Source organism: Papaver somniferum, chromosome 5 (genome assembly GCF_003573695.1).
Source record: "Papaver somniferum cultivar HN1 chromosome 5, ASM357369v1, whole genome shotgun sequence".
NCBI classification, from domain to species: Eukaryota; Viridiplantae; Streptophyta; class Magnoliopsida; order Ranunculales; family Papaveraceae; genus Papaver; species Papaver somniferum.
This window is the reverse complement of record NC_039362.1, coordinates 140593944-140617043: the sequence shown is the minus strand read 5'-3', so window position 1 is coordinate 140617043 and position 23100 is coordinate 140593944. Positions and strand designations below refer to the sequence as shown.

At 35.8% G+C, this 23100-nt stretch overlaps 2 protein-coding genes across 6 annotated transcripts; one reads left to right on the top strand and one right to left on the bottom strand.

Moving 5' to 3' along the window:
- Window positions 1–10473: 10473 nt before the first annotated feature.
- LOC113282950 (ethylene-responsive transcription factor-like protein At4g13040) lies at window positions 10474–14808 on the bottom strand. Of its 2 annotated transcripts, none has more exons than XM_026532059.1 (7): window positions 14533–14808; window positions 13424–13482; window positions 13061–13176; window positions 12711–12792; window positions 11881–12061; window positions 11171–11295; window positions 10474–10928 (listed from the first exon to the last, which is right to left on the bottom strand). In XM_026532059.1, the coding sequence occupies exons 2-7, from the start codon at window positions 13464–13466 to the stop codon at window positions 10846–10848; spliced, it is 630 nt and encodes a 209-aa protein (XP_026387844.1). In that variant the 5' UTR covers window positions 13467–13482; window positions 14533–14808; the 3' UTR covers window positions 10474–10845. The 2 variants fall into 2 exon arrangements, with proteins under 2 accessions (XP_026387844.1, XP_026387845.1); XM_026532060.1 differs by having other exon boundaries at window positions 11174–11295.
- An 873-nt stretch (window positions 14809–15681) lies between these two features.
- Window positions 15682–21377, top strand: LOC113277893. Of its 4 annotated transcripts, none has more exons than XM_026526862.1 (3): window positions 15682–15906; window positions 16340–16467; window positions 20692–21377. In XM_026526862.1, the coding sequence occupies exon 3, from the start codon at window positions 20759–20761 to the stop codon at window positions 21257–21259; it is 501 nt and encodes a 166-aa protein (XP_026382647.1). In that variant the 5' UTR covers window positions 15682–15906; window positions 16340–16467; window positions 20692–20758; the 3' UTR covers window positions 21260–21377. The 4 variants fall into 4 exon arrangements, with proteins under 4 accessions (XP_026382647.1, XP_026382649.1, XP_026382648.1 ...); XM_026526864.1 differs by having other exon boundaries at window positions 15807–15961; XM_026526863.1 differs by having other exon boundaries at window positions 15807–15981.
- The last annotated feature ends 1723 nt before the right edge of the window (window positions 21378–23100 follow it).

Genomic DNA, 23100 nt, shown 5'->3' with positions numbered 1-23100 from the left:
ATCTATGTATAGTATGTTTCGTGTAAAACTATCCATCTTTTTCAAAGTAAGTTTACTAAGAGTCCCCCTATTAATTGTGGCGAAGGAGGTCCATTTAAAAGGATACAACCACCATGTATATTTGCAGCAGAAAAACCACAAAACTCAATTTTGAGACCCCAATATTATTCACAAATATTTTTTAATCCAGTTTTTTGAACATAACATAACGGCGTGTTCTTGGAAAAAACAACAACGACAAAAGATTTTATTGGAGACAACCTATTGCAAATACTACAAAAACTAACATTGATGGTACATGCAAGATCATATAACTGAAGGTTTCAAATACACTTATTTTATACGGAGTTGTTCTGTTTAAATCCTTGGGGTTTAATGGATCTATGTTAACTTGATTATCTATAAGTAAGTATTGTATAAAAAAGAAAAAGTCAACCATATGTGTTTCTCCACGAGTTATCTAAAAAATGCAGGGGTCTAACAACCACACCCAATATTTCGATTAGCAATCTGTATGGACTAACTCCAATATACTTTCTAGAGAATCAACTAGACAGTCAGACTCAATCTAGAGAAAAGTATATCGAGTAGTTAATATCTCTCTCACTTGATTTGATCTTCACTCAAGCAAATAGAAATCTGCGAGTCTTTATCAAATACAAGGATAATAACTTGGATGGTACCAAAGACCAATATCCAAGTGTCAATCATTAAATCAATAACCAAATGTTGGATATTCTAAATGATTGATCTTAACGCACAACCTGTGATATTTCAATTATATAACAAAATATAATACATAATAGAATAACACAAACACCATAATTTTGTTAACGAGGAAACCGCAAATGCATAAAAACCCCGGGACCTAGTACAGATTGAACACCACAGTGTATTAAGCCGCTACAGACACTATCCTACTACAAACTAAATTCGGTATGGACTGTAGTTGAACCTTAATCAATCTCACACTGATTCAAGGTACAATTGCGCTCCTTACGTCTCTGATCCCAGCAGGATACTACGCACTTGATTCCCTTAGCTGATCTCACCCACAACTAAGAGTTTCTACGACCCAAAGTCGAAGACTTGATAAACAAATCTGTCTCACACAGAAAAGTCTATAGAATTGAATAAATTTGTCTCCCACAGAAATACCCAAGAGTTTTTGTTTCGTCTTTTGATAAATCAAGGTGAACATGAACTAATTGATAAACCGGACTTATATTCCCCAAGAACATCCTAGTATTATCAATCACCTCACAATAATCTAAATCATATGGTAGCGAAAATAGATATTGTGGAATCACAAACGATGAGACGAAGATGTTTGTGATTTCTTTTTATCTGCCCTTATTGGAGATATAATCTCAAGACAATTATTCAATTGAACTCGTACGATAGAAAATGGCAAGATCATATCGCTCAACTACAAGAAAAGTAGTTTTGTCTGGCTTCACAATCCCAATGAAGTCTTTCAGTCGTTAACTTACAGGGTATCGAGAAGAAACCTAAGGTTAAAGGAGAATCGACTCTAGCAAAACAACTAGTATCACACATGAGGTGTGGGGATTAGTTTTTCCAGATGCTAGATGTCTCCTTTATATAGTTTTCAAATCAGGGTTTGCAGTCTAAGTTACCTTGGTTACAAAGCATTCAATATTCACCGTTAGATGAAAAATCTGATTCAACCAAGCTAATATCTTTCAACCGTTAGATAGAAACTTAGCTTGTCACACACATAAATGAAACGTATTCATTTGGGTTTGAGTAACCGTACCTAAACGTTTACACTTAGTTGGTTCACAAATAGTTAACCAATGGTTAGCCATATGAGCACTTTCATATTAACCGTATTCATCTTTCTCATAACTAGTTCAAATGACTCATAAGAACTAGTTGAAGAGTTTTTCAATTGCTTAGGTCTTTATTCATAGACACAATTGAAACAAAATCGGTTTGATTCACTTGAATCAATTCATGAACAATATAGCCACGGTTTGCAAAGATTGCATTCCTTATAATTTATTGTTTTAAGTTCGTGAACTACCGATTTGAGATATCACCAGCTTGAGTACGTGTACGGGTATGCGTACCTTAGCTACCGGATTTGAGTTTACAAAATCAGCAAAAATTTTCTGTTCGAAAACTTCCATGAGTACGCGTACCCTAAGGTGACTGGTTTACTAGTTTGCAAACTTACAAACTCCAGCAGAAATTTCCGGTATGAAAATCTCCGTGCGTACGCGGACGGGTACGCGTACTCAACCTGTCTCCTTCACCAATACCGCATGCACACATATGCACGCACTTGGCTTACGACACATGAATTTATACACTAATGTGCGAACACACTATATATGCTTATATCCATAGATGGTAATCTTAACTCTACATTTCAATCATTGAAACATTCTTGTATAATGTTATAACAATCGTTATTCACGACTATCATCATCAAAGCTATTTTCAAGATTGAAACGTCATCATGACTTTCATCACGTGTAAAGATGAAAATGGTTAAAGCGAAAGCTTACCAACACATATTTCGAGAAAAAGATAGGCGAGTAAACTTGGATCGAAATAGCAAATGTGTATGTATGAAAACTATCATACTTATACGACTTTGTCTCAAGAGTAGGAGATATAATAGAATTTTGAGTGATAGATAAGTTCAAGTCCCCACATACCTTTTAGTCGGATGAAGTTCCACCGGTTCCTCGAGTAGTTCTTCGTCTTCGTAAGATGATCTCCATGGAGTCTGGAGATTCAACTACACTTGACTATCCTAGACCAAGACTTAGTCATAAGTAAACTAGAAATCAATACATATAGTTTTGATCACTAATATTGACAAACATGCTTGAGATAGCAACACATGCGAGTTCGACCGAGAAATGCTCTAACAATCTCCCCTTTTGTCAATTTTAGTGGCAAAACCATCAATACATATGGATTACAAAAAAAAAGATAAAACTTTGTAGCTTCTCGTCCACATGCTTGATCTCCTTGGTGCTTCAACATTACTCAAAATCTTCGTCACTTCCAAGTACTCCAATGATTCCAAAGGTTGTAAGTTTAGCATCATCGTTGTTGAAGTTATGTAGCCATAACAACGAGAAAACAAAAGCTCTCGATCACAACTTCGACAACAACACTGTGGTGATATGTATTTCTCCCCCTTAGTCAATACTTCGTCTCAACACGAAAACCACCCCCCCTTACATAATGATCCGAAAACCATATGTATTTGTAGTGTGAACTATATATTAATTCTCCACCTTTTTGTCAATAAAATTGGCAAAGGTTCGAAAACGGGATCCTAATGAAATTCTCATGGAGACACTTCAAGACCAAAGAAAAGTACATATAAACTTTGTTTTGATGCAATCATAAAGCCGAAGCTAAATGCATTCATCACGGATTTTATAAAGATACAAGATAACTCCTCAAATATTCCACAGCCACACTCCCCACAAAGATATGGAAACTAAGCGCAAGTTCAAAAGAACTCTCCCCCATTTGATGTCAATTCTCGAAAGAACAACAAGAGCGACCTTACTTTTACAAGAAAAGAAGGATTTCTTTGGACACCAACAACCAAAAAATGATTTTGTTATCTAAAAATTCTCAATCAAATTAACCACAAAAGAACCCATGATTAATCTAATCGGAATACACAACCAAATAAATCACAAACGAATCTATGATTAGTTTAGCTGGAAATGCTCACACAAGAAGACTTATGGAGCCGCACAGTATTCACATAAAATATGTATCAGGGAAAGATCAATACTGCGGAATATACAAAGATTCATTCTATCTTCATCACTATTTGCATAACAACTTATAACAGACATAATCTTTGTAAACACAAGATTTTAACCTATCTTCCATCAAAGAATTGACAATATAGGCTTAACTTTTGTTATGTCAAGAGTTCATCGATCTTGTATCAACATTTTCATATCGACAGATGAAAGAGTTAACTTTTGACATCGTATGGGACAATAACAGTTCACGGACGCAAACACACATATCTCATAACAAATTGCAATATATAAAACCATAAAGATTAATACTGCAAAAATCAATCTTTGTCCTTAGAAGGTAGAATCAATATTTTTCGCACGGATTTACACCATGAGTGGTTAACAAAAGCGTATAAAAATATTTTCTTAACAAAGAAGAACATACAAAGTCATTAAAGACCATGCATCATAGTTCACATAAGATGATTGTGAACATTCAAGAATCCCATAGCAATGCGTACTACTGCCCATTCTTGAATTTCCTTCTTTGTGATTCACCAACATCATTCTTGTAAAAGCTAAAAATGATCTTAGAAGAGAACTACTCCAAGAATCCAAGTGTCAAAGTCAAGTAGAACAAGTGCGACGAAACGGAGCAAAACACTCAAAAACAAGATACGGGACAAGGACAAACATCAACTCATTCACATTTAGGATTTCTCATCACCATTTTGAAGATAATTCAAAGAGTAAGAGTATGCAAAAATAATGAGGTCAATCCGAGTTCGGACGAAGAGGCCAAAGCAAATTTATCGAATATCGATGTCAAGTATGCATACAGGTTTGCAAACGAATTTTTGTATCCTGGAGCAGTATGAAAACGGGTATGCGTACCTAAACCCCTGGATTTTGATTTTAAATGATGTTATGCATATCTAGGATGCACTTAAAAACACACTCAAGTTGTGTTGAGGTGAACAATGTCTTTCTCACCACAAGTAACTTTTGGATTATCATGAAAGATATCACTTTTAGAACCTTTCACATCCAAATCCATCTTTCCAAATAACTCTTTAAGTTCCAACATCATGGATATTGCCTTCTTCATAGTCATGGAATTTTCTGGGAGATCATTCCTTTTCACACTCAAAGTGTCATTGACTTTCTTTGGAACCCACTTATGAGTGCGTTTAGAAACAACCGAAACCTTCTTCCCGTTACTCTCTTCAAGATTTCTCAAAAGAGGATTGGATTTACTATTCTTTTGCAAGTTAGTCTTTCTCCAACTGGGAACATCATGTCTTCGTCTTTACGAAGTTATCCTTTTGATAACCATTACGATTGTGAAAAGGATTTGTATGACGTTTATAGGCAAAAATAGGTTTATCACAACACTGATTCCTTTGCCTAAAGTTTGGAAAGTTACAACCTGTGGCATTAAGGGTATTAGCCTTAACATATGATCTGGGCTTCACAACTTCTTGTGATGCCCAAACAAGAACATCATGAAGTTTCTCATTCCTTATACGGAAATGACATCTCCTTTCTAGATGACATTTATTTCCGCAATAGTGGCAAACATAAGGAATTTTTTTACCTCGATCCGTATGTGCTGACTTTGGAGGTTGATATACTTTGTTCTTTCGAACATTAATTGCCGGTGAAGGTATTTCACTTTTTCCATCAGCGGAAACCTTTTGTTGAGAAGAATCACTAGCCTTGACAAATTTTACCTCTTTGCTAATACTTGGAGCATCTATTCCCTTATAGCCCAATCCTCGTGTATTACGATGATTTTTACTTGCTCCTAGCATAGTGGTTAATTTGCTTGAACTAGTGGTGAATTTTTTCAAGTCATCTTCCAACATCTTTATTTTATCAAGAGCATCATCTAAATCAGCCTCAAGGCGTTTTTCTCGAGCGAGACAAACACTTTCTCTGTCATCAAAACTAATTTGTTGAGAGTTAAACCTTGCTTCAGATTCTACAAGTTTCTCTTCCAACAAAAAGTACTTTTGATAAAGATTATCACATTCAAGTGAATTTATAGGTATGTTTTCCTCAGAATCCTTGAGGATCGATTCGTTAGAACGATTCGAAAAATAAACACATGCGTAACATCTTCTCAATTTCTTGTTTTCTCGACAGAGAGGAGTCAGAAGAGGTGAGACATGAGAAGTTGTAATCTTCTTCATATTCCACGAATCCAAAAACTTAACTTAATCTGAAAATTCCTCATCAACATCTCTATCAATATCTGAATCACCTTCATCAGAAAGTTCATCCAACTGTTCTTCTAGGAGAGTTTCCCAATCAACAATTACTACATACAGAGAATATTTATATATTGACTTAGATGTGACAGTTCTCTCAGGTGAATCCAAGCTTTTAGAATCATCTGGTAATTTCTGAACTGGTACGTTATTAGAGATAGACTCGTCCATAATCAGATCGCTACAAACACATACTTATAAGGTCTTTAACGTGTTTGCCTTCTCTAATACCAATTGAAAATACGGGGGTCTAACAACCACACCCAATATTTCGATTAGCAATCTGTATGGACTAACTCCAATATACTTTCTAGAGAATCAACTAGACAGTCAGACTCAATCTAGAGAAAAGTATATCGAGTAGTTAATATCTCTCTCACTTGATTTGATCTTTACTCAAGCAAATAGAAATCTGCGAGTCTTTATCAAATACAAGGATAATAACTTGGATGGTACCAAAGACCATAAATCAACAACCAAATGTTGGATATTCTAAATGATTGATCTTAACGCACAACCTGTGGTATTCAATGATATAAAAAAATATAATACATAATAGAATAACACAAACACCACAATTTTGTTAACGAGGAAACCACAAATGCATAAAAACCCCGGGACCTAGTCCAGATTGAACACCACACTGTATTAAGACGCTACATACACTATCCTACTACAAACTCACTTCGGTATGGACTGTCGTTGAACCTTAATCAATCTCACACTGATTCAAGGTACAATTGCGCTCCTTACATCTCTGATCCCAGCAGGATACTACGCACTTGATTCCCTTAGCTGATCTCACCCACAACTAAGAGTTTCTACGACCCAAAGTCGAACACTTGATAAATAAATCATCTCATACAGAAAAGTCTATAAAATTGAATAAATCTGTCTCCCACAGAAATAACCAAGAGTTTTTATTCCATCTTTTCATAAATCAAGGTGAACTGGAACTAATTGATAAACCGGACTTATATTCCCGAAGAACATCCTAGTATTATCAATCACCTCACAATAATATAAATCGTATGGTAGCGAAACTAGATATTGTGGAATCACAAACGATGAGACGAAGATGTTTATGATTTGTTTTTATCTTGCTCTATCGGAGATATAATCTCAAGACAATCATTCAATTGTAATCGTACGATAGAAAATAGCAAGATCAGATCGCTCAACTACTAGAAAAGTAGTATCGTCTGGCTTCACAATCCCAATGAAGTCTTTCAGTCGTTAACCTACAGGGTCTCGAGAAGAAACCTAAGGTTAAAGGAGAATCGACTCTAGCAAACCAACTAGTATCACACATGAGGTGTGGGGATTAGTTCTTCCAGATGCTAGATGTCTCCTTTATATAGTTTTCAAATCAGGGTTTTCAATCTAAGTTACCTTGGTAACAAAGCATTCAATATTCACCGTTAGATAAAAAACCTGTTTCAACCAAGATAATATCTTTCAACCGTTAGATCGAAACTTAGCTTGTCACACATACAAATGAAATATATTCATTTAAGTTTGAGTAACCGTACCTAAACGTGTACACGTAGTTGGTTCACAAATAGTTAACCAATGGTTAGCCATATGAGCACTTTCATATTAACCGTATTCATCTTTCTCATAACTAGTTCAAATGACTCATAAGAACTAGTTGAAGAGTTGTTCAATTGCTTAGGTCTTTATTTATAGACACAATTGAAACAAAATCGGTTTGATTCACTTTAATCAATTCATGAACAATATATCCACGGTTTGCAAAAATTGCATTCCTTATAATTTATTGTTTTAAGTTCATGAACTACCGATTTGAGATATCACCAGCTTGAGTACGCGTACGGGTATACGTACCTTATCTACCGGACTTGAGTTTACAAACTCAGCAGAAATTTCGGTTCGAAAACTTCCGTGAGTACGCGTACCCGAAGGTGGCTGGTTTACTAGTTTGCAAACTTACAAACTCCAGCAGAAATTTCCGGCATGAAAACTTTCGTGGGTACGCGTACTCACCTGTCTCCTTCACAAATACCGCATGCACACATATGCACGCACTTGGTTTCCGTCATATGGATTTATACACTAATGTGCGAACACACTATATATGCTTATATCCATAGATGGTAATCTCAACTTTACATTTCAATCATTGAAACATTCTTCTATAATATTATAACAATCGTTATTCATGACTATCGTCATCAAAGCTATTTTCAAGATTGAAACGTCATCATGACCTTCGTCACGGGTAAAGATGAAAATGGTTAAATCGAAAGCTTACCAACACATATTTCGAGAAAAAGATAGGCGAGTAAACTCGGCTCGAAATAGCAAATGTGTATGTATGAAAACTATCATACTTATACGACTTTGTTTCAAGAGTAGGAGATATAATAGACTTTTGAGTGATAGATAAGTTCAAGTATTCACATACCTTTTAGCCGGATGAAGTTCCTCGAGTAGTTCTTCGTCTTCGTAAGATGATCGCCATGGAGTCTGGAGCTTCAACTACACTTGACTATCCTAGACCGAGACTTAGTCATAAGTAAACTAGAAATCAAGACATATAGTTTTGATCACTAATATTTACAAACATGCTTGAGATAGCAACACATGCGAGTTAGACCGAGGAAAGCTCTAACATATCTGTTATTTATGTGAGTTTAGATTTTTATATTTAAGATATATCAAAGGTCATCCGAATTGAGCTATCTACCTATAGCTACCACGGTGTACTTATGGCAAATGCTCAATTATAAAAACTTATTTAACAAGAAGATTAGGGATTAGAAAAAATTATGTCAAATGAGGAGACCGATAATGTATACATGAATTTTTTTCTCTCGTGCTTTTGTTTTGGAGAGATTTCCATTGTGTAACATCTCACCGTATTTGTCAATTAGGGTTTCGTTTAACTTTTTTTGTCCATTTCTTTCTTCTTGGAGTTGGAGGAATTATTTTTACTATCAAATGATAAGTATGGAAATGGAATTTTGATTCTGTCAAAGAATAAAAAATGATGATGGTGTTAGTTGATTTTACACACGGAAAAAAGTGATGCATTACTTTTTCACGGTTGAGATTTTCTTGTTTCAATTGATTTTGTTACATCAATTCTTGAAGAGATTCCCATAACTTAATTTGGACTTCTTAATATTATTCGGAGAGATTCCGGATCCAAGTTTTTTGGAAGCGGGTGGGAGTGTCTTTGGAAAAAACATAATGACAGAATATTTGGTTGGAGACAACCTATTGCAAACACTACAAAAATTAATACTGATGCGCCATGCAAGATCAGGAAAATAATTAATGGTTTGAAATATAATTATCTGTTATACAAAGTTGTGGTGTTTAGATCTTTAGGATTTAATGGGTCTAGTTAACTTTGATTTCCTGTAAGTATATAATGTATAGAAGGTAAAAAATTAAACTGCATGTTTGCCAATGAGGGTTTATACTTCTTCTTCTGTCCATTTTTTGTTTTGTTTTAAAAGTTAATATATTGAAGCACACACCAAAAGATTATAAAATGCTATTTACTATGTTGGTTGCCCTTTCTCAGTAGTACAAGCTGAGATATAAGAATCTTACAACAAGGTGTTATCCTCAGATTGTAAATACATATCACTTGAAAGTAAAACCTAGCATCATAATCTAAAGTAGATATAATAAAAGTTGACATTTGTCTCCATTGTTATTTTTGAGAATCTTGACTCCTTGCCTGCTTTGCTAAAGCATCTGCTACCTTATTACTACTTCTATGATTAAAGATAAAACCCAAAAAAAGCTCACACGACTTCAAAACCCTTATAGCTTCAGAGATTATTGCCTGGTTTCTCCGCTGAATTGTGTTTGTCTGACCCTGTGCAAAATCAATTACGCCTTAGCAATCTCCTTCAATCCAAAAGTTCTGGCAGTCCATGCTTTCCCCCACCTTGTTGCTTCAAGTAGCGTCAGTGCTTCTGCCTCTTCAGAGCTGAAGATATGGATGATCCCAGAACCAATTTGGATAATTGTACCTGTTGCAGCATTTTTACTATTAACTGATAAATATGGAAGTGGAATTCTGATCGTGTCGTAGAAGAACGACAGTTGATTCCACACATTAGTGAAAGTGATACATTATTTTATGACGGGTGAGATTTTTCAGGACGGAGAGTAGTAAAAGACTTGTTTGAGTTGACTTTTGTCACATCGCGTATGAAGTGGTCTTTTGATTTAATTAAATCAAGATGTGAGATGTTAGTTCTACAATACAACTTCAGAATAACTTTTCAATGTAAAAAAGTCATCTGACTTCGGGAACTGAAAACCCCAAAATTGGGGTTGTTCATAACATATGAATAAAGTTTAGATTTTAGCTATTCTAGAAGCAACAAAATGGGCAACAAGAAAAAAATGGCAAAAATAGTCTTTGAAACTTATGATCTTTAAGTATTGTAAGCACTGAAGCGAAAAAAAACCTTTGCTCTGATAAACTGACTCAAGAACCGCTTAATGACATAATAAAATTATTCCACAACTTTGCCTTAATAGGGGCCCTTGTGTAGATAAAAAATAAGACCTACTTTCTCATAATTTTCTAACTTATTTTGTTATGGACTTATAATTGGTCATGAGGCATTTTTCAGGAACATGGAGCTCATAACCAAATTCAAGACCAACGTGAATTAGTGCAAATAATGAGAAAAAAGGCATAAGAATAAGGTTTAAATAAAACAAATACCCGATTATAAAGTCGGGTTGTGCTGCCTTGTTCAATAAAATAACAACTATGAAACTTGCGTCTGTACATTTGCGTCTTCCAGAGCTGAGAGACCATCAACTCAATTTTCACCATTGCTACTCGGTAAAAAAGCTAACCAAGGTTTCTTTTGCAACTCTTCCGCATTTAACTCCCTCTTGACTTCTGAAAATCCATAATAAATTCACTTAGTCCTATCAATTTAAACTAACTAATATAGCTCAAAGGAAACCAAACTTCGAGATAGAACTGATTGAGTCTAATTTTGTGGCAACAAAGCGAAACTGTTGGATTAATAAATCAAGGAAACCAAGCTTGCCATGTACAAAAAGCTTATTAATTCCTTTAATTCACACCCTTCAGTTGTTGATGCAAAACAAAAATCTAGTAAAAGAGAGTTAGAAAACTACTTTTGCATGCGATTGTACTGCGAGTCATGGTCAAAAACTCAGTCCAAGTGTAACGCCTGAGTTCTTGTTTCTCCTCTTCTGGCAGATCAAAGTTAGGTGCTCTACCACACATAAAGGCCGCCCTTCACAGGTCAAACATGAATATAATTAAATTAGGATTTTAGCCAATTGCACAATTCTTAAAATTTTATCAAGCCACTAAAACATTTCTCCTAGAGTTCTAGTGGTGTTCAAGTACAAAACAGCTGCAGTAACGGCCCAAAACATGAACTGTTCTAGAATCTTTTCAGAACTTATATTTTGACTCGTAGGATTCAGTGAGATTACAATCTCGTTACAAGGTTAACAATCGAAAAGTTTCGAATTTGAACTAAATATGCATTTCTCTCCTGCATTTTCAATAGCAAGAATCCAAATTACTCTTTCAGCAAACAGTAATTAACACTACATTGAAGAGCCTACCAAGCAGGAAACCAGAAGCACACTAAGCTAACATTTTGCATTCTTGGATCACAGGTTAATAATTCAGAAATGCTGGCCGTTAAGAATGTAGGCCATATTATAATGAACAAAAAAAAAAAAAATCAAATTACAAAGAATCTTAGAATGAATTGATGAAAATCAAATGAACCATATTATACATGATGTGATGGCGGTACCACAAGATTACTACTAGTTTGAATCAATGGGGAACAAGAATTAAATACCTGTCATACAAATGGGCCGCATCCTCCTGCCTAGCAAGAGTGCCCAAGTGGATTTGTTTCTTGTCCACCTTGATTGCTGCTTGCCATTTCATATTCTTGTAATACACGCCTCTCAGTAAGTATGTCCCATGTTCTGAGAAGTTTTTCCGCCGGTGCAGCTTTCTACGTTTGATACCTTGAACTAGAATTTAGTAATGTTTTGTTAGTGGAAAGATTATAGAATATTGAAATAGTCGTAGGATTATACAATGGTGTCTGCAAAACTTCTTTTTGGTTATGCTAAAAACATGTAGGAGAGTCATAAATGGTACAACGCTGAAAACCATAACATGAACAACCTAGGGTCAGTTGAAATGACACACGAAAGCAATTACATTGAACATCAACAACAAACATCTTATACACATGAGTCATGGATAAGATTGCTAAGCTTCTCTATGCAACAAACCACTACATTCGCTCAGCAAATGACTAAATGGTCATCAAATGTACCCATGATATTTTCCCTCCCAGGCTCCCACATCAACCATCCTGAAGTATAATTCTAAAGGCTCTTCCATGCGAACCTAGGAAATGTATGATACAACAGAATTCTAAACTCCCTCTGGAGCATATAACTACCCTATATCATTTCATTCATGAAAATTTGTTGATCAGAAAATTGTGCAAGAACTAAGTTGCTCAATATAAAAAGTAAAGGCTACAGGAACACAAATAACATAGAACTCCGAAAGAGGTACTAATTGAAACTGAATCTAACAGCTTTAGTATCAATATAGCTAATCATATACGAGTCACAAGTTCGATAAATTGCACAATGAGAGGCTCACCTGGAAGTTGTTGATCAGGCTCATCCTTTGATGAGCTAGAACCAAATACATTTGCAGATCCAAGACTTAGCTCCAGGTTATTCTGGAAGAAGATACATCCTTACCAATATAAGTGTTAGATGAGCAATCAATCAATCTTTTGCACAGATCATGAAGTCAAGAAAATGCTTATGCCTCGCATAAACTAACATTAGATGTATCTCATGATTACAAAAACAAGAATTGTACCTTCTTTGATGGGATATCGTCAAGTGAAGTGACTGAAATGGTTCTCTTAATAGAAGGTCTGGAAACATTTCCATTCTCATTACACTTAGGAAATTGAATGATTACAAAAACAAGAATTGTACCTTCTTTGATGGGATATCGTCAAGTGAAGTGACTGAAATGGTTCTCTTAATAGAAGGTCTGGAAACATTTCCATTCTCATTACACTTAGGAAATTGAATAGAAGAATACTCTACACCTGCAAGACCCAATAAAATTTGTGAATACTGTCCTACTTACGCGGTAGCCACAAACAATTCACTTACTCGTAACTAGGAAAGATACTAATTGTATTGATAAGAATTACAATGAAGAAGTTGAAATGGCTGGAGTTAAACAGAATTTAATGTAGGAGGATTCCTTATTATGAACCTCCTACTAGGTGTAAGAACTCATAAGGGATTTTCCATAAACATACATATTTAGTAATGCTGAGTTTAATATACCAGAAGAAATCCGCAAGTTTTTTCGCCTCCGAATGCTAACCATGGTTGAGACAACCTCCCTAATAATAACAGCACACACGCTTCAGTTGATGATTCTTTATGCACACTGAATAAGGGAAATTTCTTGCAGTCTATAACTAAGATATGTGTGAAAGATGCTAAAGCCGCAGTGATGTATTACCAAACTCACCATCACCACAAGAAGAAAAGGGTAAATTGACATGTAAAGTCAAATCAAACATCAGGACTTATTCAACAGCTGAATTACTAAGAAAAACTCTTATAGCACTGTCCCAGTCGATCAAAATAACAGAGAAGATTCAGCAAAATTTAGAACATATATGCACATACATAAACTTAAAGTTTTAAACTACATTGGCCTAATTATCGAGGATGTAAAAAGAGCATTACATATTCTAGATTTTCAACATAATGGTTTCATACCGGTAGTTTAGCACCTTATAAACACTAGCACTTCATGAAAACAATTCGAAGTAACCCGAATTCAGTACGATTGTTAGCATTTCGATTACTCCCACCCCAACCTATGGGTTACCTTAAAAAGACTTTCTGATCTTCAGCTAGGCAATGTTTAATAATAATGAACACAATTCGATACTTCAACCCATTCAATTTTCACTGAATCCATCATGAATAGAATCAGCTACCCAAAATTGAATTGCTAATGAAAATGCAATACAGTACTATAAGATCATAAACCACTGATAACTAATAAAACTCAAAACTTGAAAGTCCAAAACTGCAACCAGCCCATATACAAGAAAAACATAAAAATCCAATCTTTTTCTTCTGTAGATTTCAGAATGTATGTCAGAACCAACATCCACTAACAAATAATCTCAAATGAAGAAAATTTTTATAACAAAATGCACACCAGATAGGAATTTTATTTTTTGTAATTCTGTAGATTATGTACTTGTCAACCTATGAAAGCAACTAAGCAAGTAGTACACAACAACAACAACAACTAAGTATTAAAAAACAGATAAGAAAACCCCAGAATAAGAAAAAATAAACCCATTTGACTGATCAAGAAAAGAAGCACAACCCATTGATAATTGAAGAAGAGGGGCATACTGATTTCATACCTGAGATGAACCACCACCACCGGCAGCAGCAGCAGCAGCAGCAGCAGCAGCAGGAGGAGAAGAGATATATGTATGCAGGTCTATTAAAGGGGATAACAAACTAGAGCTTTTGAAGAGTTTGAGATGTTGAAAAGGTGATGAAAGGGGTACTTGTGAGGAGGAGGAAGAAGAAGAAGAAGAAGAAGAAGGTGGTTGAATATTATTAAGCTACCACCTTTCTTTTCTTTCTTCTTATAAATTTGGTTGTATCTTGGAAAGGGATTTGAGAGGGTGGTGAATGTGAGACGTATGGTTTTTTATACATTTATAAATGAAAAGATTATTGGACGATAATTCCAGGTATACCCCCTAAAATACCCCGGACGAGAGTACATGTTTATACCAGACCAGACCTAATAATTGATTTTTGTTTGTATTTGTATTAAAATCTGGAAATCCCATCATTTGGTAATTCTTTTTGTATAATTCATTTCAGCCTCATACGTTGTTGGAGGACTGTATGTGAAGAAATACCATTGAAACTTCAAAGGTGGCTGTCAGATTATACTATTCTCCATATTTGGTTGGCTATGACTTTAGCAAGGATTTTTATTTGGTGCCCTTGTTTAGGGCGGCAGCAACACCACTAAAAAGTGGCTGTTCAAAAAATGATCCATAGGTTCCAAGTCAAAACAGAATTATCAAATTTGGAGTTTTTGATGGGATTTTGCATGACTTGGTCCACTGCATTCAGTTAGTTCATTTAAGGTTTAGCTAGTGTTTTAAGAGAGCTCATGGGAGAGATCCTCGTTTGGGAGGATTGGATTGGTTTGTTACCATATCTGTTTCAAAAAAAATGATATTTTCGATTTTCTATGATGTCACTTTTGGGGTCATTAATACTGGATTTAGTTCTTTATTTCTTCAATTGGGTCCATTTTACGAACCTGATAAAGATAATCTTGACAATGTTTAGAAAAATATTCTTAATACAGGATTACTCTATTTTCATTCTTCTTCAATGCCAATACCGTCACCGTCCACCTTCGATGAAATGTCAGAACCAATCTTTAGAACGATGGATGCTAGCCATCGTTGCCAACAAGCCGCCACAAGATCTCTTCTTCTTCCGATTAAAGAGCCATTTTGACTCTACAGGGCATACTGGGATCGGGGTACTTTACCCCAGCCGCAATAATAGAGCAAAACTATACGGGTATTGGTCCATTGGATACAGACACCCGACCCGGTTATCAGCAGCAACAGACGGATATAAACAATTGTGTCCGCTTAATTTTGTTTCAAAACTTCTTCCTCCTTCCAAATTTCAGTGATACAAGCAGGCTACAAACGTTTCGTGGTTCTGATCAAAACAAAAAATACAAACGTTTCGTGGTATGGTTGCTTCATCTTTAAAAGTATTTCGTGTATCAAAGCTCCGGTTCCCTTTGTGTGTATACTTCCTCTTTGGTATCTTAACGAAAACTTTCTGTAACTATAGAGATGATCATGTATAGTTGTTTGCAGAAGTTATCAGTATAACAATCATGATTCATGAACTAATGTTTATTAATATTCATTCTAGGTTATAGTTTATCTGGCCTATTTTCAAACACTTATATGTATGTACAATGCTCAGCCACTGTTTGATAAAAGGCCTTAAAGAAGTGCCTTGACATTGATTGTCGTTTTAAGGATTCTAAAGATATTTTGATTGGTGGGTTTTGTTTATGTGCGGTTTAATAGTAATGGGTTCTCATAATAATTGCTTTATTTTACAGAGTGGATGGTTGGTGAAATAACTTTGCTATTGTGTGTTTGGATGCAGCAAGGTGGTGAGGCTATCAACTGCACAGTTGCTTACTGTGATTTATCAGAAGAAGAAGTCTGCACTTAGAAGAATCAAACAAGAACAAGAAGGTTCGTGCTATCAGGAGATACCTAAACAAACATCAGGTACATTTTCTTTTATTTTGCTTTACTGTCCTTTTCCTATTTCTGTTCCTCTTTATTCTGCAAAGCTAGAGGATAGGATGCTTTTGTAAACAACTATTCAGTTAATTAACACTGAAGCATTGTTAATTAGCATTTACCAAACGGGAGTAGATCCCTATTATTTGACCTATGAATGCTGAAATTGAAGGATACAAAAACAAAGATCCCTTTTGTTTACTTAGGCTACTGTTTCTGCTGTTGGTATGATGAATTTCAACTTATTATTTTCTGATTTTTAGCTGTGGATTCTGTTGGTTGTTTACCATTCCAACAAGAGTATCATCGTTTACATCGAAACAAGAGAATAATATTGGTTACCATGGTGGTGAAGTGCCCAACGTGATTATGATATTAGGTCCATATGCCACTTCTGTATCATGTTGCATCTCATCATGGAATTATGTTTGCGTGTATCAGTGATTTGCTTTTGCTGTTTTTTGTGCTCTTTTTGTTTCAACTTATTGCGTCAACTAGGGGAAGGTTATGGTGGATTACGATGAATTCGAATAGTTCGCAAAGTATTAGAGTTGTTAATTGTGCTGTTGCCTTAGTTGTTGTTATTTGCTTGGAAACTAGAGTTGTATTCCATTTGTTTGGAAAGTATATTCAGGTGCCACTGCCTTTGAGTTATCTACTTGTGACTATTTCGATGTTGGGAGGGGCTTCTGCTTTGGGTGCTTATGCAGTTGGTAGTATTGGTGATGCATCTTAGCTCTGTTGCTTTTATTACTTTTGTCTGTCTGAGTTGGTGCAGCTGGAGCGCTTGTTGTTTGGTTCCCCATTTGGGTATGTATTCGACTTCTAAGTAGATTTGATTTTGTAGTTCAGGACCTTCAGGTACGCGTCGTTATGCATAAATTTCATTTGCTCTTCTAAAACCTGAATTATATTACTTTTGCACACTTTTTACGAATGCTATTGTGTGAATTGCACCACAATGAAGGGATCTGAAGAAAGAATTGTAGTCACACTGCTCAGTTAGTGTGTGCTATTGTAGCCATAACCCAATTATGATAACTTGTTTAGCAAATTCCTTATCATTAATATTTGGTTATGTTTTCCCATTCAAATATTAGACTAGCACCAGTAAGTTCCTATTCGTATTTTATTTGGAATCAATCAAATAATGCAGGTTGTTCACATTGTGAATGGTATTAAAATTCCGTGATTAACCGATGGAAAGTGTTCTGTTTTCTTGATAAGGACGTTTATTGGCACGACAAAATAATTATTTCTTTGTCATTGTGTTGCTAATTTTTAGAAGGGTGCTCCACCACTGGTGTACCACTTGATGTTATTGACCAAGTTGATAGTGCAATGTCTGTTAGAATGTTTCTGAGAGCAAAACAAAAGAGTTAGGCTTGACTTTTAAAAAAACAGTATTTGCTTAGTAAGTCATGAGGAGAGCATGAATATGCTGTGGTAGAAGTTTGGGAATCAGAAGAGAGGATTTAATTATTGTATTTGAATAGGGTAAGAACCTAGATTGTTAATGTTATTGTTGAAACACCTTTGTGTACTAGAAATGAGTGGGTCTGTTTCAAATACACTATTTTGTCTTTACTTGATCATCTGTTATCTATGAGTTTACTTGGATATGGTGAATTTTGCTTATTTGAAATTGGGAAATTGGGGTTGGTTTAGCATCTGCATTACACATTTGTTACACATAAAACTTGTTCCATACCGCACAGAATTTTGCAGCCAAGTACTAGAACTTGAATCATGTTAATTCAAATAAACTGTGGTACTTTGGAAGCTAGCTTCATTTTGGCTTTGACATTACCAGTTTTGTGCATGGACTAAGAGAAGTCAGGATTCGTCTATTCAGTTAGTTCAGTTTCTGTTGTTTTCCCATTGACATCTAGGCATCACTTGTTGGTTTTTAGTTGTCTTTTTTTTTTTCCCCTCTTCGGTCGCCCCCCACACTGCGCACGGTCATCTGGTCTCTTATGTTCGTATAAAGCCTGTCAGTCAATTGTTTGTGTTAATACTTACGAGACTTCTCAGTAGGTCTGTGATATTGTTTTAAGCTTATAGGGTATTATTCTGAAGGAAAAAAAATGGATTTAAAGGATTGTTTTGATAGACCCAGATATTCTGGTAGAGTGGTAGTGTTAATTCCAAAGGTAACACGGGCTTCCTTAGAACACAGAAGTTAGAATTTTAAAAGTGAAGGAAGAGTCAAGTCTAATATGGTCAGCTGATCAAACACTCTTCGTCAAATTATTTATCCAGATCCCGCCCAAAGCCATATACATTCATCAGGCAGTCATTACCTTCTGCGTTTATGGTTAGATAAACCATGTCTACGGCAGTATATGAAGTCATTTTTCAAATGGTGGACAACCCACAATGTCGTTAGGCTCCCAGTTTTGTTCTCGATGAATAAGAAATTTAGGAATTAGTTATCAAGAAATTAAGAATTTTTTGATAATAATTGTTGAAGTGATGATTTTTTTGTACTCTATAGATGTTGTTGTGGATTTTGTATTGAAGAAGTAGTTATTTGGAGATGTTCGATAAAATGCTTGAATGAATAATAGTTTCATTCCCCAGCCAGACATCCAACTTGATACTGTTGCTGAAGTTGTTTGAATCAGAATTTCGAAACCAGCAAAACCCTAGAAACAGAGAATCATAGAGAAAATAAAGTAGTAGTGGTATAAAATTATGTGTATGCTTAGATAGAAGGAAATAATGGGCGAAGGGTTTGAGATTTTTTTCACTTAGTTCTGTTGAAATCAGAACCCTGCGAACAATTGATCGCTACAGTTAGACCTAGTAAAAGAATATTGTACGACTTAACTAGATATCCTTAGTTAAACTCAACCTCTCTTAGAGACTTAGACAACGTCGAGTTTTAGCATTAATCTCAAACAAGGCAGATAAGGCTTGAGTGCTTAACAAAGGGTTGTTTATTCCCCGAATAGACTGATAGGTTGTTCATGTGGTGAACACAGTTCTGAAATCATCAATGTGACACCTTGTTCATTATATTGGTTGCAGTTGGTTCTGTTCCAAGTGCTGAACTGCTGTTTTATTCTCCTTTTTTTCGACTACTGTCCTTTCTGAAAACTTTAATTCTATATCTTATTGTTTCAAGTGAATTCAGCAGAAGTATCTTCTTTCATGAGTTTTGTTGTGCTCTGACCTCTTTTGCCTCCTTCTAATTATGATTCTGGAAATTGAACTGGTATTGTCTGAATGGCTTTATATCTCACCAGTTAAGGTGATTAGGTCCGTTCTGTGAACTAAGGTGATTAGGTCTGTTCTGTGAACTAATGTTGTGGAGGGAAAGGTTGTGGAAGGGAATTTACAGATATATTTTCATCCCATTCATTATTTTTGTGAAATATTGTTTGCGCAGTTGTTCCAATGCTTAGTTTTAGTTAGGTTTTTTCATTCATGACTTCACACGTGTCGTCAACTTTGCTTCTTTTTATGACGTGGTCTGTAATGGCAAGCAAAAAGCAATAAGCCCTTTTTTTGCATTTACTGATTCGAGAACCCTAACTTTAATACGATGAACTAAATTGGCTAATAGTTTGTTCTTACGAGTGTTGTCTTTCTTAGAAGAGAGTTTGCTGTTCCTCTATTTTCAATTCATCTGGTTTTACGTAGGAATATTTTTGGAACTCAAGTCCGTTACTTTAGTCTAGACCAGGTTTGTTTGCTAAGTTAAAATATCTGCTGCTTTTGTGTTTAGTTGCTTCTATGTCAACCATCAAGCTCAGGGGAAAACGGGACTCGAATAATTCTTAAATTTTGATGAATTCTTATGTTGTTTTTGAACATGGATGAAAATGCACCTAACCAGTTTGATAAAAAGTTAAACCAAAAGTTTATCTGGTGTTGAAACTCATTAATTATTAGGAGACATTGTTTTTCCCAGAAACAATTGAAGACCAATTATTATTGTGGCTCAGTGATGATGAAGTATGATGTCTGCAGATTTACAATAATCTCTAAAACTCAGTTTTTCGCAGATTTAGATTCAATTTTTCGATTCCCTACCACAGTAGTGATAGATTTATTTAGAGATTAGCGGTTACTGCTAAGACTTAAGGCAGAAATGAAAGTTCAGTCCTTTTACGGTGGATTATAATTTTTGAAGTTTGCTTATTAAAGAATTCATTTCTATTTCAATCAGTGAAGATGATATATTGTCGTTGTTGTTTACAGTGCACACCAAGCAATAGAAAAGCAGGTGCTTTCCATACTGGTTCAAACAATTTAAGAACGAGTAGTCATGGATGGCACCATGAAGGAAATTCAGCAAAAGATGATTGAGGTCGAAATCGAAGCCGAGAAACTTCTTCTTGCTCGACACCAAATTGTCGAGAATGATAGATTGAGAAATGGTAATAGAGAAGCTCTAACAGCATTAAGGAAGAGAACACGAACGACGAAAACAAGTGTTCCAACTCCTTTTGACTTAATCATGAAGGAAATTGAAGGACCTGAATCAAGGCCATTGGTCAAAGAAGTATGCCAAACCTGTGGGAATCATGATTCAAAGGAGAAGACGTGGATGATGTTCCCTGGGGCAGACCTCTTTGCTTGCGTTCCTTTCCACGCATGTCACACAATCTTGGAGAATGATCAAACACAACTTGATATTGATTCTAAGAAACTTCAGAGCTATGTGAAGGAGCAGGCGCTTATAATATCAGATAAAGGGGCTCTTTCTGACAAGATTGGTCAGGGCGTTCTTAGGTCACTGGTTTCCTTAACTGACACAAAAAAGTAAATTCTCTGTAACTTAAGAAGAATCTAAAGTAAAGCTGTATTGGGTGATTTTCAAGTTGACAGTCTATGTTTGGCATATATACTGGATAGATAGCTTATACTATGCATGTCCACTATGGCTCATCTCTGTTTGCATAACAATTTCCTTTCTTATGTTTTGGGCCAACACTCCCGAAAAGCTTCAGCCTCAGCCTTAGCCCTCTCATAATCATATTTCCTATTGAATCTTAAAGAATGAAAGAGCCTATAGAAAACCCTGATTTTCAATTCAAGATTACCGGAAACAAGAAGGGGTCTCTTCTTCTGAGCGCGCGTAATATGGGCTGCAGTTGTTATTGTTATTTACGGTATGTAATGTATAAAGGTATTTATACCGTAGGTCGGTGAGGAGCTTGCGTTTAAGAAGAAATTACCGCACAACTTTAACCAATAGAGTCTCGTGGATAAAACGTAACAGTAGAAGAAAGATTTCTCCACGAACCTATATCTAACGGTAGAAAATAGCCGAAATTTCGCTTCCCTGCCACCTGTGCCAGTGAAAAAAAAGGAAATTACCCTTCATATGCTACATCCTTCCGGCCATTATATATATCTTTCTCCAGGAGACGCACCCACCAGCCACCACCAATCTTGCTGGAACAACTCTTTCCTTCATCCCTTACCTCTTGCTCACCACCACCACCACCACCATTCGCTGCTCACTCGTAGGATCATGGTTGACCCGTATTCTGCTGTTTCAAACTCCGTGATGACAACAACATCCGATCACAACGCTTATTTGGGTAACACTAGCGGCTACCTTCCTGAGTCAGATCCTTGTAGCAATGACGAGGACGAGGATAATACTACCGTACATCGATTTGTGACTGGACATGAATATGATAGTACTAGTTCCGATGTTGATTCCGATGATTCTTCCGACTCGCGTGTGCAAAGTTTTGGCTTAAAAATATCTAGCAAGAAAAAGCATAAAAATGAAGAAGAACATGAGCGGTGGATAGTCATATGCCAGTTTCTTCCATTTGTCGTGATACATTTATTTTGACTACTTTTAGTTGCCTGTAAATTGTTACTTACGGAATATATAAATTCTCCTTGTTGCTTAGTCCGGAAATGTTCATGGTTTCTGCTAGCCCAATATGGATAGGATTCTATGGTGGTTTTAACTACTAACTGTGCAACGAAGACTAGGTCAGTGCACAGTGGGACCTCTTATAATTAAGGGGCACAACATGATGACCATTAAACTTTAGAGAGGATCACCAACATCTTCTCTTTGTTGGCATCAAGAAATTTCATTTATCTGTCTTATGCTCACACGGTTTTGATCGTTTCTTAGGTTAGGGATATTTGTTTGGGCAGAATGGATCCATCTTTCAGGTCATGCTTAGTCGATGGGAACAGTCGATGGGAACGGAATTGCATTCCTGGAGTGTGATTTTCTTTTCACCGTTTGCTACTCCGAAAAGCTTTTGGCTATGAAGATTGCATATATATTGCAGGAATTGATTCCTGCGATACGATTTAGGTGCAAAATCAAGAGAAAAGTGACCCATTATTTGCATGGGAGGGGAAATGGGGTTACACTGAGTGGCCTTGTATATTTGAGTGGTCTTCCCATGTGAAGGCCCTTCTTTAGCTATTTTGTCCAACCACTTTATTGCTGTTTCTTGTCATGCTATCTACATCCATCCCTAAATTTAATAATTATTATTATTGCATAGGTAGATAGAAAATTACCCCTACTTTGGACCCATGAATATATAGAGCAACTTTTTGTGTCTGGTAACGGTTCATTTCACCCTTTTATCTTGTGTGCTTTTTGCCACTGTAATGTGTAAA

What these genes read in the sequence shown, in the direction of transcription:
- LOC113277893 (XM_026526862.1), top strand. Translation starts at nt 20,759, where the DNA reads ATGGATGGCACCATGAAGGAAATTCAGCAAAAGATGATTGAGGTCGAA.
- LOC113282950 (XM_026532059.1), bottom strand. Translation starts at nt 13,466, where the DNA reads ATGGTTAGCATTCGGAGGCGAAAAAACTTGCGGATTTCTTCTG. An exon ending in ACGATATCCCATCAAAGAAG is followed by an intron (nt 12,793 to 13,060) that starts GTACAATTCTTG and finishes ATCTTCTTCCAG; the next exon opens with AATAACCTGGAGCTAAGTCT. An exon ending in GCCTGATCAACAACTTCCAG is followed by an intron (nt 12,062 to 12,710) that starts GTGAGCCTCTCA and finishes ACTAAATTCTAG; the next exon opens with TTCAAGGTATCAAACGTAGA.